This window comes from Pocillopora damicornis, chromosome 6 (assembly GCF_964200805.1).
Source record: "Pocillopora damicornis chromosome 6, jaPocDami1.2, whole genome shotgun sequence".
Lineage (NCBI taxonomy): Eukaryota > Metazoa > Cnidaria > Anthozoa > Scleractinia > Pocilloporidae > Pocillopora > Pocillopora damicornis.
In genome coordinates, this window is record NC_142675.1 from 19,932,073 (window position 1) to 19,950,670 (window position 18,598).

At 38.7% G+C, this 18,598-nt stretch overlaps 2 protein-coding genes across 5 annotated transcripts; one reads left to right on the forward strand and one right to left on the reverse strand.

Moving 5' to 3' along the window:
* Window positions 1–14,745, reverse strand: LOC113675307 (cilia- and flagella-associated protein 300). Of its 4 annotated transcripts, none has more exons than XM_089208823.1 (11): window positions 14,609–14,745; window positions 8,455–8,557; window positions 7,381–7,462; window positions 5,982–6,020; window positions 5,537–5,570; window positions 4,835–4,918; window positions 4,451–4,533; window positions 3,643–3,753; window positions 2,976–3,037; window positions 2,486–2,552; window positions 1–2,268 (listed from the first exon to the last, which is right to left on the reverse strand). In XM_089208823.1, exons 3-11 carry the CDS (start codon window positions 7,456–7,458, stop codon window positions 2,155–2,157), a joined length of 672 nt encoding a protein of 223 aa, XP_089064949.1. In that variant the 5' UTR covers window positions 7,459–7,462; window positions 8,455–8,557; window positions 14,609–14,745; the 3' UTR covers window positions 1–2,154. The 4 variants fall into 4 exon arrangements, with proteins under 4 accessions (XP_089064949.1, XP_027047669.2, XP_089064950.1 ...); XM_027191868.2 differs by lacking the exon at window positions 14,609–14,745 and adding an exon at window positions 8,990–9,332 and having other exon boundaries at window positions 8,455–8,828; XM_089208824.1 differs by lacking the exon at window positions 14,609–14,745 and adding an exon at window positions 8,990–9,182.
* Window positions 14,613–17,758, forward strand: LOC113675306 (transcriptional coactivator YAP1-A). Its single transcript, XM_027191865.2, has 2 exons — window positions 14,613–15,159; window positions 15,544–17,758. The coding sequence occupies exons 1-2, from the start codon at window positions 14,723–14,725 to the stop codon at window positions 16,295–16,297; spliced, it is 1,191 nt and encodes a 396-aa protein (XP_027047666.2). The 5' UTR covers window positions 14,613–14,722; the 3' UTR covers window positions 16,298–17,758.
* The last annotated feature ends 840 nt before the right edge of the window (window positions 17,759–18,598 follow it).

Consider the following 18,598-nt stretch of genomic DNA (forward strand, 5'->3'; position numbering starts at 1 on the left):
TTTGTGCTATATTCCAGCAATCTTTATTGAAGAAACCAACGTCACAATTAAGTGGTTTACAGAAGGGTCCTGATTCTTTTTTCCAAGTAGTTTACAAATGTATTTCAGTACCCATTCAGTTTGATCGTGCTTATATATGTTTGGGTACAAAAAGCTAAACAATGGAAAAAAAGGTTGAATTAACGCCGGCAACATTTGATTACAGTGGCGGTTGAATACAAAAAAGTTTCCATCAGCACCGCAGTATTGTTTTATTTGTGTTAAATGTTATATTACTTATTCTAACGAGCGCTACTAGCTATACGCTGAACAACTGAAACATCAACATGTTGAAAAATTTAGCTCATACGCATAATTACCAAATATTCCTATAAACCTTGCGTTTTAAAAGCATGTAGAGTTGTCAGAATGTTTTATCAACTTCGAACAATCGAAAATCATACACTAAGAATTGACATTTCTAGCCACGGCTAGTGTTACCACTACATATTTTTGTGAGTTTTCACATACAAAAGACAATATACTAAAACACACAGACGGACTTTCTCAACACACTTTTGCGATTCCATCTCGATGAATTAGACTGTCGATAATTTTTGACCAGGTTATGGTTTACAATGAACAGGAGTGAAATAAGTACAATTTTTAAATTAATCTGATTCATTGAAGTGCTTTCTACTGCTAGCAGCTATGCACTTGTAATAAGACTGCCTCACTTAACCCATGGATCACTGATATGACGAGGACTACTACCTGTGTTATTGCACGAAGGTGGCCGCGCATACGTAGTAGTTAAGCGCCAAAGGCTGTTTCTAGGGAGTGCGAAAATGAATTCCAAAATGCTTGGAATTAAAAAAAAAAAACAACTCGAGTGTTATAGCTGAAAGATACTGCTCCAGAGGCACTTATAATTAGTGTCATCCATAGCAACATCAATAACTTACTAAAGCGATCTTTATTTCGTTGAAGAATAGGAATAAAATTGTTTTTTTTGTAATCGCTGTAACAAGTTTATTGCGATGTGTCTACACATGGCACTAAAAGATGGCAAAGGGAGAGATACTACAAAGCGAGTTGACGTAAGATCATATCGAAACAAAACACAATGTTGGATTGCGATTCTCTTCCACTAAGGCTCGTAAATATATACACATTTAGGAGGCGTGAAAGATAGGTTTTCGAGAGCAGATTGTGATCTCAGGGAAACATGTTTTTCGTCTTGACACGAGCGTGGGACAATAAACAAAATTCTGAGTCCCCATGAGGAATCGAACCTCAGACCTTCGAATTCCACGCTCCGATGCACTACCACTGATCCTGTTGCAAATTAGCTCTGCTACCACCACGTTTAGGGATCCAAATAGCTAACAAGAGATCAAAAGTCTCACATACTTTATTTAATCTAAACATAAAATTACTGTGCTGTCTTTTTGCAGTACCGAACGGATTTCATGTCGGGTGAAGAAGTTAACCATGCATTTTGATCATAAGGAACTGTTCACTGTACATGTAATCACTCTGTTCACACGGGCCTGACGGAGCAGGCTGAATAAATTGTCATATAATTTGGTTTTATCAACTGAGTTGATAACGTAAATTTGCCACCGAAAAGAGTTTTTTAAAGTCGACGTTTCGAGCGTTGGCCCCTCGTCAGAGCGACTGTCAGTGGTTTTACTAATTTCTCATATGCTGAATGCTTCTTTACTAAAATTAAACTGGCATGTCCATGCAACCACATCTCTATTTTGCGAAAAAGTAGACGATCCTGGTCCTGACACCTTGCCAGTTAAATTATTGACCCTACCACCTAAAAATTCGGCCTCGCTATTGGAGTTCTAGTTTTTGAACGGCTTTGGTACGGTTAGCTTAGGTAAGTGTGAACACTAAACGCAGCCTCTGGTATCTTAAACTGGTAGGAAACTAGTCTGGTGTAAGCGCTCTCTTGAGCTTGGTTCAAACAAAGGGGCGAGAACATGGGCGGAGTGTGTGCGTAGCCGTTTCGTTCGCGCTCTGGACGGTGAACTGGACCAAAGCCGTAAGAGCGTTCCTGCCCTTGCGTTCACATGGCAATAAATAACTCATCTCCCGTCGTCTTCAAAGCGTTAGGGCCTAACTTCAAATGTTAACGCGTAGCTTCTACTAAGGAGGATTTCATCACCATGAGTGACACCAGACGTAAACGTGTCGCTTTAGAGGGTTGATACACATATAGGCAAAGGACTGATCGTGTGGCGTAAGTGAAGGATATACTTGCGAACTGTCTTCGTCCTGTAGTCCGACAGAAAACAGAAAGAGAAGATATAACGCGATCCACGTCGGAGGTGACAACTTTGTGAGACAATCGACCCAACACAAATAACTTCACGATGAAAAACCCCTACCTTTCTCACGATCTAATTTTGTTTTTCTCTCAGAACAGAACTCGAGCCACAATCTACGGCTTTCAATACCTGTCCATTAAGTTCAATAAAACATCATGAAATACCTGTGCGGAAACTTTCAGCACAACTGAGCCCACTTGAAGCTTTTTTGTGGTTGGGTCTTTGTGTACACTGCGAAAGGAGGCAAGGAGACAGAAAATTAATTGTGCACTAGCATCTGATTCCTCCTCACAATATCGCCCCTAAATTAGGTCACGAGAATAATGGAAATGATCACCCATTAAATGAGCTCTTGATTGTTAAACAAATTCTCCTTGTCGGCTTTAGGAAATGTTTAGAGAACAGTATGGAGAATATACATACTAATGTTAGGATCTAAAGGGTTCAACAAACATACCTCAAAGGTGAAACAAAAATAATTACTATTTTACAAAAGAAAAAAGGCATTGTTATGAGATTTCAACCTGTTACTAGGGGTTTTCCAAACTTTTTAATCAAAGCCTGTCTGTTCAGATAACATCCTCTTCAAACTCCACGCATTACGCCGAACTTTTACCCACACGCATTAAAAATTGAACAATGGTTCACCATTACCTTAAAAGATCTTTGTAAATTATCTTAGTCGTTTCAAGGTAAGGATTTATGTCATCCTCATACTAAAAGAAAGGTCATAAGACACAAAGTTAATTTAATGTATGCAACAAAACCAGCATGTAAAAAAACATTCTACATGCAATAAAATTGCACTTCCCAGAGGGCTCACGGCCTGACCTTCCCGTTTTTCGCCTTTATACATCAATTTTCAAAATCTAGTTATAAAGTGGTGATAAAGTAGAGGTCAACTTACTACAGAAAAAAATTGCAGATGACTTTGTGAAGTGAAAGGTGTAAATTGCTTTGAGTCTTTTTATGGTTGTTTTTGTTCTCTTCATGTTCAACAATGCTAGAAAACTCAAAAGATTAAAAAATAGAAGGAACTGGTTTGGCAAATGATGCTGTTGAGAGCCTACTCCAGACCCACAGTTATAAAGCAGAACGTAGTAAATGAGCTGGAAACAGAAATAGATGAGGAGCGAAGATAGAGAGGGTGGTTTGGGACCATAACATGACTGGACCCAAGCTTCTTCTTTTCAATGCTCTGAGCTGTTACTGGGCCCTAACTGACAGCCTGAAATGGGCTAACAATTTCATTCACGACTAGTTTGCCTTCCATCCTAAAACATCAGGATATTTCGTCATAGAGATACCTAAGTAGACTTACTTGACAAACTTGCCCACCAAGACAGAGATGCTTGAAAATCAGGAAAATGAATTCATTTCTATCGGCATCGCTAAATATTGGATATGTTTCAGCTTCTTCCAGAAGTAAAACCTGATGAGTCAAAGCCAGCAAGTCTTTATTGTTAAATTAAGTGTTAAACAAAGGAAAAAATGACTGGGAGACAGAAAAGGGGTCACACATGAGCTACAAAGTTACAAAGTGTTTCATCCTTGCCAACAGAGAAAAGTTGCCTAAAAGTACTTATTAGCTAGTTCTCTGTCATGATACAGGTGGACAACGAGCAGTCCCTCCTTTTTGGCATAGTCTGTTGTGCATATCAAAGAAAATTCAGTGAAAAATAAAATTGATGGAAGCACTCCCGCAGAACTCTAGGAGTAAGGTACAAGAAAATTAGATGTTTATAGTGTATGTTACAGGTGTTGACAGCTTCCATGTATAATGGCAAATTATTTGAAACCAGGATAAAGTGTTCCAGTCAGTGCCAAGTAACATGTAAGAGTCACAGTGAAAAGTACTATCAGTGACTGCAACTGCAGCCTGTATGGTTCCAGCCTCTTGATCAATGGAAATGAGCTTATAAGCATGTGTTTTGTTCCACCCACTCTTTTGCTAATGTTCAGTAACCAGAGTGGGATAGAAGATACTACAACTGATTTTTTTTAATATTCTGACCAGACAATTTCAGCTCAATTTGGACCTGTGATAGCCAGCGAAGGTCACTTCTCCTCAAACTACACAGTCACATGTACTTGGCTTGGAAGAAGTTTACTGAGCATATACTTCTTACCTTTCTAAGTTCATCAGAAATAACAAAGTCTTCAAAATACTCATCAAAACATTTTTTGATGTTTCCTGATTCTCGCACAATACCTTTTGAATTAAAATAATGCTCACTCTTAGTTTCAAAGTAATCAAACAAAACCTAATGCATGTAGAGTGTCTATAAAAATACCTTTTTCGCAATTGTACTTCTGAGATATAAATTATATCAATATGCTGCACTGTCCTCTATTTGTTTCTTATAATTTTGGCTGATTTTGGTGCTTAAATAAACAGTATTCCATATTTCATATTTTCATCTTTTTTCTCATCAACCCTCTGCTTGAAAATGTACTGATTTCGTACGGAGAAATTCCTTTTTGATTACTCTTGAAAAAAAAAAGACTTTCACCTTGTTCTTGTAGCCTGTCAAAGAAGTCCATTGATGTGACTGCACAAGAGACAATTTCTGCTGTGACAGATGATGGTCTGATACCTGCAGCAAGAAAAAAGACTGCTGGTCATAACATAAACTTAGAGATGGCTAATCTTTATGCTGAGTTTTCATCCATTTTTTCCCCCAGTAATATACACAAACATTACATCCAAAGTTTTCTCCTTTGTTTTTAAAGCACATGACTAGAAGTGTAAAACAAAGAGGAGAAAAATAAAACAGAAAATCAAATGAGACAAACCACAGTGAGACTTCTCTTGCTATCACTGTTGCTAGAACTGTTCAAGACTGATGTCGAGTCAAGTGGAACACATTATTCTCTTAAAGTACATTAAGCCTTTAACTCCCAAGTTCTGATTGTAAATTCTCCCCACTACCTGCTACACATTCCTTTGTATCATACGATGAGAGTTTGGTGTTTAATCAAGAATCAAGATAACAACTTCTCCCTGATAAGAATGAAAATCCTCACTACCTGTTTGCTGGATGATGTATATAATTTACTATAAGGAGAAGTTACATGTTTGTCACCTTCAGCAGTTAAAGGGTTAATTATCAAGAAAATCCTAAGAAAAGTTTATATAAACCACATAATAATATTTAGGAAAGCAGTTCTGTTTGTTTCATGGTGAAATGATCTGCATTAAAGCTACTGCTCACCAAGAGGTCCCCATGAATTGGAGGAGGAAACAACCTAAATGGTAACATAAACAAATAAGAAATTTAAATTAAACCATTAAGCAAAAAGGAAAAACAGATAAAAAAACATAAATAACTACATCTACTGGAAAAAAATTAATTAGGTTACTACATTTAAATACAAGTAATTCATGAGGATTTTTGTGCAAAAATTACTGCAAAATGTTTAAAACAACGTTTTTTTAGATTGTAGAGATAAAATTTGACCATAGGTATTGGAAGTTTTTTTTTTTCTGACTAACCACAAAAGATTCACACATAATCAAAGACAAAATTCTTGATAATTAGCTGTTAAACATATGACAGCTTCACTTCTCAAAAAGTTTCTGCCCAACATGAGAAACTACTTCTCCCCTTTCCTAGTCAATGTGACCGGGTCTTTTAGAGTTGTGACAAAGTGACTAACCTGTAAACTTGATACAACTGCAGGATCTTGAAAAAAGTCCTATTGAAGTTTTGGAACATTTTCAAGCTTTTAATTATAATATTTGAAACAACAACTAGACAAATAAAAACCATAAATAAATGAAAGTGGTATCTCAATGTCCTTTCTAACCCTTTTTCCCCAAGAGTGGCTAGCATTTAATTTCTCTTTACAATATCCCCTCTGAAACAGACATTAAGGTCACGAAAATAACAGAAATGATCACCAACTAATGAATCTCTTGATTGTTATATAAATCTCATTGCCAGCACCTAAGAAAATGTATAGAGAACAGTATGGAGAATATACAGACTGACATTAGGATGCTGAGAGTTAATAGAGAGTTTTAGATACACATTTAGTGTGTTTGCCTCTAACGTGAAACTGTGGTCATCAGTTTGTGGTTAGAAGTTAGAAGTTTGGAGACTTTCAGCTTTTTAGATCTATGTTGCCTTTAACCTAAAAAAATTGAACATTTGCGCTACCATCTTGAATTATACAAAGAATGAAAGTCCTTCATTTCAAACACAAGATGTGGTTAAAAGACTGGTTTCCTAGCATTCTGATAGGGCTGGTTATAAAGAAAAGACTTCACCTCACATATATTTATAGGACATACATGAGAATCTTCGAACAGGAAGGAAAGAAGCATTGAGGGAGTTGAAGTATCTGACACCGCCTCACCTGAAGTTCAATGAAGAAATGTAAAATGGTTTCCGTGTTTACATAGCCTGATGTAAACATGCGGGAGGTTGGGAGAACATGAGATAAGCATAGGAAACCATGACGCAAAGCTGAGTGGTTTCCAGCTTATCGAGTGTTCTCCCAACCTTCCAAGTGTTTACATCAGGCTATGTAAACACGGAAACCATTTTACATTTCTTTTATAAAATAACTCTTTTATAAAATAACTAATAAGGGGAACCAAAACCGTGTTTACATACGCTCATATAAAATGGTTTTATGGCCAATCAGAGCGCGCGTACTATTTGAATTATTTTATAAATGTGGACAGCACACAGTGAGCATGACTGCTGGAGTCTGGTCACTTGACTCCTAGACATTTGCAGTCATACATATTCAGAAACAAACATGGATCTAAAACTCCTTAATCAATTTTCTGCACACCAATAACCAATAGAGTGTCAAGCCACACTATTACCAGTCAAGCTTTTCTTTTTGTAATGGTAATGTATAAATAATGGAATTCGAAGGCATCTGCATACGTTTCTTATTGTCGAATTGCAGTGGAATATTACGATACAAATTTTGGCGCAATTATGATTTGGATGGTGAAAATATTAGCATGTATACTTCAATTGATACTAACGGTGCAAAAGCCTTACTAGTGCTGAGACAAATTCTCACCAGCGCAACTCACCAACACAAATTTGTCTTTCTGGTAAGCTTGGAATAACTGATCATAGGAAAACATTTGAACTGTAGTTCTCAATATCATTCCCCTGAAAAACGAGATAGATGAAATTATGAATGGTCTTAAAAAAACGAAGTTCTCTGGCGCCATTATTTTGAGACAAATAAACAATGCAAAATAGTCTTTATATCGTGCACTAGCGTTTTTACCATTTCAAGAAGTGTTCTTTGACGTCAGAGGACTCAAAACCTGGAAAAGTTTTGTTTGGGACAAACTGGAAGGTGAACCGTTCTTCTTCGTCCGCCATTTTGGTTGTTTACTCGTGCATGACAGCCCAAGCTCTTTCCCAGGGTCTCTCGACCTTTAACCGGCCCCCCCGCCGCCCCAAGAAGTTACCCAGAGGGCATTGCAAGCTGACATCTCTTCAGTCAAGGAAGGACATTCAAAAACCTGTTCCTACTATTTCTACCCAAATTGTTCTCTTTCTTGAATATGATCAAGACAAGCAACTCTCTAGAATAACGAATTACAGTGAGTGCTTCACATAGGGAGATTTCTTTCAAACAAACCAAATTAAGTCAACACTCAAAGAGAATCCTTTCATTACGATACCTTGTTCAAGCATCAAGAATGTGGGATAGCGACCTTGTCGAGCCATGTGAAGCATATATAGAAGTCTGCACATATAGTTCATGCCTTGTAGACTTTTCGGTCTCGAAATATTAGGGGGGAGTACTTAGGTCAATTTTGCTGGATATGTGCCGTTAGCCTCTCAGCACCCCTAACCATCATGGTACATTCTGTGGCCAATTACAGACCCAATCTTAATCACATTTGGTAATACAGTACCCACCCTATAACCGAGAATTTTAAATCCCTACTTATTAAGAGCAACACCAGCAGCACATCTACACTAGCCTATTACTATAAGGGAGTACCTCTCCCCTGTAAAGATACTCTCTGTTCCAGACGCGAAGCAGTCAAATTCTATCTGATCTGATCTGTAGATTCCTTAAAAATAAAAGCAGTCGTAAAACTCTGGGCAAAAAATGTGTTTCCGTGTGAACTCAGCAAGCTCACCTCTTTACTAAACCATCTTCTTATTGTCCTTAGCTTCACCACTTGTCATTCCGTGCAGCTCAGCCTTCTTTACCCAGGGGTTGCTGTGGTATCTTCCTTCCGGCTCAGAAAACAGTTACATTTTCGTAAGTACTTTGTTTTTCTCCATGAAAAAAGCTAAAAAACTGACCTACTTAAAGTTTTGAACGTATAATTATGAATATCGAGACTTTGAAGATCTTATAATGAACATGTTTAGCGGGCTCTTCGTTCCGAAAAGATACTCCCGAAAGAGACGTTTATTTTTACAGGCTGCATCAAAAAAGGAATCTGATCTTCAGCTGGTTTGAGCTCCACGTTTCAAGTTGCATGGCAAAGGATTTGTGTTCCATTACCTGAGAAATTTTGGCAGAAGACATCAGTGTTAGGTGTTTGCTAAGACATACAGATCATGCAACATTTTATGCCATCATGGTATCAGGTCTATGTTTAACAGAAAGCACACATCTCCGGTCTTAATTTGTTCTAGGTAAACCAAAACTGGCGTCATATTTACCATCTCCGCTGAGATTGTTGGCCGGAAAAGAGCCCGGCTTTTTTTTCTTATTTTTTTCAATAAGAAAAAAATCCTATAACAACTGAAGGATCGTAACCCCATGTCGAAGTATTTTCTCAATTGCGTTGATACCGTAAAGAATTTGAAAGCTGACGTTTCGAGCGTTAATCCTTCGTCAGAGCGATAGACGAGGGGCTAACGCTCGAACTATGAACGTTAGCTTTTACACTCTTTACGGTTGTTAAAAAAAATTTAGGAAGATATGAGAAAAATGAAGTAGTTTAAAATTTCATTCGATCCTCTTAGAGTTTCTTCATAGCTACCTATAGCTAAAATTTCTTTCGCGTTGCGTAGTCTAAACTAATAAAACGCATAAACTTAAAACTGTATTATAATCATTTTTTAAATTCTTTCAGTATGAGATCATCGCATTTCATCAAGATTCTTCGAAAAGTTACGAGAACTTTTACATAAATTTTTGTCAGACGTCCAAATTAGGTGAATTGTACGTGTCTTTTCCCAAATAACGTAATAAATAGTACGTCAGTAACATGACAAAACGTGCGATTACTGAATAATTGAATGGTCTCCTGACACGCTCGCGTGATATTTCAAGTGCTTAAATGACGAAACGTGCAGACACTCATGCGTAAACTTAAGATAACAGTAGAGTGATTTTAATGAAATACTTCCCGTGTTGCACAATCGGACGTAATACCGATCATATCATTCAGTCACGTGAAGAAACTTATGTTTTTCAGCCGATTATGGCCAGCATGAGATTTTGAGAAAAAAATTGAACTCCTGCGTCCAAGTTAAGTTAAGTCCAAGTTCTTAAAATGGGCAACCTTTCCATTTAAAAGATTTGGAATAGAACTCAGAATAGAAGTCGGCCAGAAAGGGTATATATAACGAAGGGTATTATAACGAAGTTTCCAATGCTTATTCAGGGTTAGGGATTGTAATTAAGGGTCTCGAGGTGATGGCTTTTACGGTTAGCGGTTAAAATTTTGGGCAATTTACCGCTAACAGCTAATATCTTACCATTGTGGTCACAAGAACAATTTTTACGGTTAATTTTTTTTTTACTATTAACGGTTAAAATTTGTCAATTTTTTCGCGTAAAGGCTAAAGTTTAACCCAATTGTGATCTTCTAGTTTGAATCACGGGTGTTTGCGTGTGTTTGCGAGTGTATATTTTAGAACTCAGTGGTGTTAATGTTTGCGGGGAAAAGAGCTGTGTAATTATCCCCTACCAATCCTTAAACAAGCCTCCTTTCGATGTTATCAAAGGTCAAAATAATTCAATAATTTGGTTTATGTTTCCTGTAGGTTATCAAAATACAAGACAAAACCGCAACGAACTCTTTTTTTCTCGATCAAAAGGCCAGCTGTTGTCAAAATCTGTTCGGACACATATACGCCTTCATTTGTTTTATAATTCAGCTTTGTATTTTAACGGAACGGTGCGATTAAAGTTTTCAGATTTCTTAAATCAAGAGTCTTACTCGAGCAATCAGCCGATGTTCCTAAGTTGTAAATTAATTCTGGACTTAGGTTTTTCTTCGTTGGGGTGTGACCTATTAAAATGGTTAGGCTTTAAAAAAAAATGTTTTATAATCAGCAAGGTGCCTGCAGCAGCTCATTACCGAAGAATAATAACAGTGGGCTTTTTCGATACGAATAGGCCTTGATTGCCAAAGGAATTGAAAGATTGAAAAAACCTAGGATTAAAAGTGACTATTTTCTTGTCTTTCCATCAAACTGGATTTATTTAGTCGGTCGGAAAAACTGACTTTTTCATTGTACACCCGCAACTTAAAAACCCGCTAGAACAAATCTCTTGAAAGAGTTGAACACCGACTGTGCGCTCTTAACTTCTTCATGGGTCATATCATATGAGAAGGTTCGCACTTTTCAAGATTAACGCCTTGCCTCGTTTGATAACAGGTCATGATGTTCTGCAAATGAGAGATTCTGTGCTGTTTTTACAGGAAGAGTAAAAGTTTTTTACGGAAAGTCGAAAATAAAAGGATTCACACGAGTCACAATACATCGGAAACATGTTTTGAGAATCGTTTTTTCCTGAATTGCTACAGGGCAGCGAAAAAGTTGTGAGCTGTTTTTTTTCCTTTTCCGTTCCGTAAATAACGCCTGGTCTCATATCTTATTTGTTTATGGAAACATTCGTTACATAATTTCAGAACTGGTATCTTCACTGAGCTGAGGAAACATTTTTCGGCGTAAAAACGTGCTATACAGATGCTATACTGATTTGAAACGAGTTCTCAGCACCTGGAGAATGAGCTTGCACGTGAAATGAAGATTTCGAAATTCACTTTACTTTGAATGTAACAGCCGTACATAATTCAATATTTTCCTGGCCAAAAATAACAACAATTCTTTTTTTGTTAGATGAGGACTTAGTATCGGTAAAGAGGCCTGTTTGGTTCGTTAGTAAGCAGGTTTGTCTGGATCCGTATATCAGATGTGATATAAGTTTTCTTTGAGAAGTGCTTATCACGCGTTTGCTCTCAACAAAATACTGTAAGCTGCCAGGGACGTTAACACAGCTTGTTTTTTTAAGCTCCTTGCTTTGCGTAATCAATCAGTTACCGTCACAAAAAGGAAACGAATGGAAGAAAGTTGGTTCTCGTTGAGTCATTTAACTTTTTCTCCTCAGTGTTGCTGTCCGTGTGGGATCCCAAATGCTTTCCTTTGTGTACTAATGTTATGAGTGACCTTTAACCTTGCCATATTGAGTTTGCCAACGCAATATTTGTTTACAACGACGCATTTAGACTCGGCGAGATCATTAACTTGAAGTTTGGCCAGATACCAAAAACTGATAATTGAACACAATTCCCTGCCAAGATGCCTCTCCCGATCTTTGATTTTTACCCGGCATCAAAAACCGACACTTGACAGACGAGACATATTATAGATAATCAACTCCTGTCGAAACAAAGCAGGTTTGTCGATAAGAAGAAATGAAGAGCTAAGAAATCACAGAAACTGAAAATTTGACGACCACACTTGCGAAATTTGAAGTCTCAAGCGGAAAACGAATGCTGGTGATGTCTGTTTGATGAGTCCTCAAATATTAGGTTATATAATCTATTACAACCTCCAAGACATTTAGAAGTATAGAAGCCTGCCTTTGTTCCTACAGCTCCTGTTCGTGACAGTTGGACAATTACTGTTGGTTCATGAGTATTGTTAAAAGATTTAAGGTTTTCGCGGGATCGTGGGAATATAATAAGGTTGCTATAACAACACTTGCAAGCCATCTCGGCTCTATCGAACGAAAGGAGAGCTTCACAATTATCCCCTTCTCAGTGTGCAAAGAAACTAGGATTCCAGATCTAAATATGTTCCCACTTCTTTCAGTAAAGGCTGAATAAAATTGTTGACTTCTTAGCTAAGTTTTAGCTGGCAGAGTTGACAGAAACAGAAGCCTGACAGAAATAGCCAGATTTTCACGCTTCGATTGGCGTTTTGTTAGTATCTTTTTATCTGTCGAACAACCTCGATCGTCTTTTCCGTTGATGAGTTCCAGCTACTGATTTCTTCGCGTCTGGAAAAAAAAGGAACGTTCTCATATACTGATTTATTAGATTTATTAGAAAACTGTTTAATTGTTCGATTTTGAGTGAGCAATCAATCAAACTATGCGTATTGCACCTTTTGTACAAGAACAGTTCAATTTCCTGAAATTGACTAATCACTATGACACAGAAGAGAAGGGCTCCGTCAAACAAAGTCTTATAGTTGATGAAAGTAATACTCTCAAGGCCTTCTTTGCACCATTGCGTAAAAAATTTATGGGTCATAAATTTGCCCTCAGGAAATCCTTGAAACACATGGGAGAAACCTATCAATTTAGATGTTGTCGCAGATGTCAAATCATTGCTGCAAACGGGCTTACACACTGTTCTTTCATGCGTAAGCTACATAACTGCACATTTATTTGAAACAGTAGGGGTTTATGCATTATATCTCCTCCTTACGTGGAAAACAACAAGTATTTCAATTGGCGGCTCTGCGTGCAAAATTAGCAATAATCGCGGATGTGGAAAAAGGATTAGAGGTAAATTGACTCACTGGAGAATAAATTCGCGGAGCGGTCAGGCGACTGAAGCTTCCTTCAAGATCGCGTGATGTCGCTTGTTAGGGCGCACTGTCGCAAGCAAATTTGCGTGTTTTTCCAAAGGCACATTGTTCCACAATAAATTGACACGACGCTCGACCACCCACTTGTCTATCGTAAGAAATGAGAATTGAGTTACAAAAAGATCTGCTTCGTAGTGAACGTGTGCCTGCTCTGGCAGATTTGCTACGATTTTTTTAATATGCCCACAAGGCGTTTAACATCTCAGAAGAAGCAATCAGGCGGGTAAATCGACGGCGAGATATTAAGGTTGTTGTTATCAAGATCGTAGTAGCCTGCGGCTGGAAAAAAGAAACTTCGACCCTCTGAACTCGGGGTTATCGCCAAAATCTCCATCCCGTTATCAACAAATGTCTTATCAAGCGGTCAGTGTTATGGGAAATTGAAAGAAACCATCGAGCCAATAAAACTTTAGCCAAAATCTTTTGAGCTGTGTAATCACAGTTTCGGGTTTCAAACGCAGACGGCCCTCCTATGTTTTTGTTAAGAAACAATGCGACTTCCGGTGCGCTGAGCTGTCAGTAACAAAGCTGAGTGTCACTTATTGTAAACCTGAGACGAGTGGCGTCTTCTCTCACAGGGGGAGGGAGTATTGAATACTCGTGGGTAAAGAAGTGATCTCTGGAGATGCAAAAACGAAAAATAACCAACAAAGAAGGAAACATTGACAACGGAAGATGTTAGAGACGGATTTAAAAGGCTGAATTCCTGATAAATCAGCAAGAATGGAGAAAGTAAGACAAAAAATGTGATAGCCGTTAGCACACCATCACCCCCCCCCCCGAATTTCAGTGCTACGTGATGTCCCAGTCAGCAGAAACAGGGATGGAAGAAGTACACGGAAACCCCACATAACACGAAACTATCCGTCACCATTACCGCACAGACTAGCCAAATTTCCGTCCCTTTTCTCTCTTCTGTCCCAAACTTTGCCACATTGCAAAACAGACTTACACAAACATACAGCTCGATATTTATCACACAGCTGCATATCAAGTAAGTCTTGTTTACATGTAATTGTCATTGTATCGTGTATTTTGGTCCCCGCGGAGTATTCACGTTTCAAAGGTCTCTCGAAGCTTTTGCCGGCATTTTCAGCTGCGTACCGTGCGCGTGACCACAGTATTTCTATTCCGTCATAAACTCATTTCTGGAAAGCCCCAGAAAACTCGATGATTTTGCACCATAGAGAAAACCCACGCTTTAAATCTCGCTTCCTAACGACAACTGTTACGTAGCTCGCGAAAATAGAACTCCACAATGGCGCCTTTCATCAATGAACTATTGTTTGTCCAAATACGCCAACTGATTGGTTTGTTCATACAGTTGGTATGACGACCAAATCTCGGGGCTAATCATTACGTCACGTCCCACCCGAAAAGCAGGCCCCCCGCGATGAGTGGAAATAATAGCCCGTAATATATGTGTATATATTTCCCGATACTGACCTTGGAGAGCTTCATAACAGTTCTGAGTTGTTACGGCGCTAGCCCATCACTATTTGATGTGTCAAAGGCATTCTGTACTGAGCACACCACGTTAGGCAATCAACAACACTGGAAATGGAAAGAAAGAACAATAATTGTGTGGTGCACGTGAGGCAAGATTCTGATAACGACCTAGAGGCGCTTTTCCATGTCATCAGCAAGAACTCAGTGGCGAAGACGCATCCTGAGCCAGCATCGTCACAATCATTACCAATGCGATTAAGAAAGCTTCCTCCGTCGTTTTTTAAGCAACCTCCAATCGACGGTAGCTTATCACCCGATCAGGACGTCCCAAAAAGGCTTCCAATCTCTCATTCGCACTCGCGTTCATCGCCAGCGTCGCTCACAGTTCCTACGACTCTGAAAGGCCCGCCAAACCACTCCTTGAGTCCTGGCGTTCACCATCAAAGATCAACCTCTTTCGATAACACAGCGTTGCTTGAGGAGCCTTCTCCTATGCCGCCTGGGTGGGAAATGAGAACGACGGCGAGTGGCCAAAGATACTTCATGAAGTAAGACGAAAATGTGTTAGCATCTCTTAATGCCAGTGGTTTAATGAATTGTAAATGTCTTAACACAACTTCAGTTAAATTACGACATTTAAATATTAAAACGCACGCACGCCACACAAAGTCAAGAATAGTAAATTCCGTACAATAATTTTACTACGCTGGAAGTGTTAACGGTCTCATGAAGACATAATGATTCTCTAGCATAAAATTTCATTGAATTCGGGTTTTTATTGTGTTTCTTAAAACCATTAACTAAACCTGTTTCCTTATATATGTACGTGTCTTTGGTGCTCAATATGGCGGGTAGCCAAAATCGGATGTAACACAGTAAATACGCTGTTTCAACTATAGTGAAACTAATCACGCTTTTGTTCTCTCTCGCAGTCACTTCGAACAGCTAACAACATGGCAAGACCCAAGAAAAACACAGTCAACTTCAAATCTGAACAGCGTACAGCCTGTCGGCAATTTGCCCGATGGATGGGAACAGGCGATAACACCAGAAGGTGATATTTACTATATCAACCACATCGAAAGGACAACCAGCTGGATCGACCCGCGACTCGCGATGCACTGTAGAAATCAGGAGAATATGCGTTCGACCTTGCCTCCGGATTTTAATCGCCAAGGCCATCGAACCCTTCAGCTTCATCGTCTCCAGAGAGAGCGTGAGCAACTTTTGAAACGGCAGCAGGAACTCTTGAAGCAAGAGATCAAATTGAAACGTGATATTCTAGAGGAAGGTGGGAAACCGTCGCTGCTCGGAAACTTGACGCGAGAATTTAGCGCGCAAGATCCCCCTGTAACGAACGGAGGACATATCAGAGACGAATCATTTGATTCTGGGCTCGGAATGGGAGGTGGTAATTACCAGTTCCACGACGTCGATATGAACGATTCGCAACCGATGTTTGACGCGAATTACAACTCGAAGGACACTTCTTTTCGCGCCGATCCTAGGATACCCGAGATCCTCGATAGCTTGCCTGGCACTAATGTCGACTTAGGTGTGATGGAAGGAACAGATAATTCCACCAACATGGAAACTGAAGATCTTGGGGTTGGACTGGAGTTTAATTCGGAGATCTTAAACGATATGGAATCCGTGCTAATATCGCCGACCTTGACTTGGCTTTGAGCTTGTTAAGATTTCATTAAAGCGCAACGTAATAGTTTTTATAGAAAGGATTTTTCAATGACATTAGAATATTCTCAACGGAGTGAAAAGTAAGTACAAGGCGCTCGTTAGCGATCAAACCACTTCCCTTTTTTACATCTTCATACGCGTAAATATTAAGATTAAGATTGTAACTTACTTCTATAAGAGAACTTGTTTCGCAACGAAACTACAAAGTTCGGCTTTAGAGTCGAAATAGGAAGGCTTTATCGTATTGTTCTAGAGGAAAACACAATTGAAAGTCGGTATAATTTTTTGCGGTGAGAGTATAATAGTTTTTTGATTTAATTGCTTGTAAATAAGAGTTAGAGATTAATACGGGTTTTCATAATAGCGTCAAATGTTTGCGTCTCCGCAAAATTGCTTTTTTCAGCTTTCAATAGTTAGCTGTCGTTACTCATTTGGCGTTTTGATTTTGCGTCGTATCCGAGTATCGTGTGAAAAAATTGGATACGTTTCCAACTCCACCCACGAGATCGACTTTTGTTCTTAGAGAATGACAAAACATCAACCCTGATTAATCGTGAGCGAGACTTGAACTCTATCATTTTATCCGCATAAAAATCAGCACTTGGTAGGCATTAGGCACGCTAGGTGTAATCTTAGCTAGTCTCTCCACAACTCGGGCGAGATTCAAGATCGGTTTACACATCAATGCTGGCTTTCTGTGTTTGGCAAAATTGTTATGGTTCATTAAGCAGCATACGGCATAATTTTGGTAATTAGGGTACCTTTCTTGACTCTGTATCCAAAAACTTGATTATTTTTGCTACGAAAGGATCTAATTTTTTAGATACAGTATTTAATGCGGGTTCATTGCATAGCTTTATACGGCTTTCCACGCGCGTTTGTGAAATTGTTTGTATTTTTTTTAGTACAACGCTAAAGACCTTGGATTGATAAGCGTAGCAACACATTTTGACTTCACTTTAGTGTAAATATCAGTTTTCATTTTGATAGTTAAGCTATATTTTAGATATATATATATATATATAAAAACAAACCGAAAGGGGAATTCATGTCTAAGGAATAACGCTCCGTTTCGATACGCGAGAAGAGCGGTAAATTGCTCAGGAAGGGGCCATACGAAGTGTAGATCAGAAAGACTTCTATAAAAGTGTTTTTGTTTGCATTTCCTTCTTGGTGTTAAGCCACACACACACTCTCCGTCTGTGGTGAGCAAATTTGAAGATTAAAATTGAGCGGCGCGATGGCAAGAATGTTTACTTTTCTGTGTTTTACGCCGCCAGAATTATTCATTTGATTTGCAGCTGATGTAGGCGTGAAGACCCCTTTGCAACCAGTAAACAAATTACCTTTATTTTTGTTCTCTAAATCAGAGCAGTGATATTTCATAATATTCTTACCGATGTGTTTCCTGGTGAAACGTCACACAATAAAGTATTTTATTAACAAATAGTAGAATGGTGTTTGTCTTTGATATTTCGGCGACGGTAGGCTTCAATAACTTCTAGTAAGCGGCGAGAACTCATTGGCAACTGATCAACACGCCGTCACATTTGCATAAGAAAAGAAAAGCTGATTGAAGAGGGTAAAAATAGTCTGCTTGTTAAGTCCTTGTTATAGTCCATCCCGCTGAAATGTCTAGACAAACAAATGGGGTTTTCGTCCTTCGTAACCAGATCCAGCTCTTGTTTTGTATAATGCATGAAAACCTAAGCTCTTGCTGTGAACTTTATGTGTATCAGTGTGGTCTTCTGTAACCCTCAAATTATCTTTCCATAACCAAATTATGAGTCTTACAGAAAACTGTGATCCCGGGGTTTAACTCATTGTAGTTGTTCTTAAAACTATGGGGCGTTTTCTTTGAAGTTTCGGCGTAGAGGCAGTGATACAATTATTGTTAGACACAATTGAAGAATTATTAAGCTCCAGCCTCTACACAAATTGACTTCCGCCGGCTTGCTAAATCGTCAGTCTACTTTCATTTGCGAAATCGTGTAAATATTCGTAACACAAGAGGTACACATAAAACGACCTTGGCAGAAAAACTGAAAATGAATTCATCAAGATGCGTTCATTGTGGAAAAAGTTTGTTGCAGCTTCCCCAAATGACAAAATTTCGATATCATCCCTAGGGGAATCGTAAAGGCAATTTAGAACGTTTGATTCTCTTGCGAAACATGATTTTGGACCCCGTTTGCGTATCACAGCAATGCAGTACATGGGGAACACTGGAAAGTCACATTCACTTATACTCGCACGCTAAGACAAATCGTTTGGCAGACAATTGAGAGAGAA

Bases quoted from the DNA above. Each gene is read 5' to 3' on its own strand.
- LOC113675307 (XM_027191866.2), bottom strand. From the start codon at position 7,681: ATGGCGGACGAAGAAGAACGGTTCACCTTCCAGTTTGTCCCAAACAAA. The intron at 5,571-5,981 runs GTTAGTCACTTT...GTTACCATTTAG, and splicing joins CAGTTGTATCAAGTTTACAG to GTTGTTTCCTCCTCCAATTC. The intron at 3,754-4,450 runs GTAAGAAGTATA...TTGACTCATCAG, and splicing joins TTTCTGATGAACTTAGAAAG to GTTTTACTTCTGGAAGAAGC.
- LOC113675306 (XM_027191865.2), top strand. From the start codon at position 14,723: ATGGAAAGAAAGAACAATAATTGTGTGGTGCACGTGAGGCAAGATTCT. The intron at 15,160-15,543 runs GTAAGACGAAAA...TCTCTCTCGCAG, and splicing joins GGCCAAAGATACTTCATGAA to TCACTTCGAACAGCTAACAA.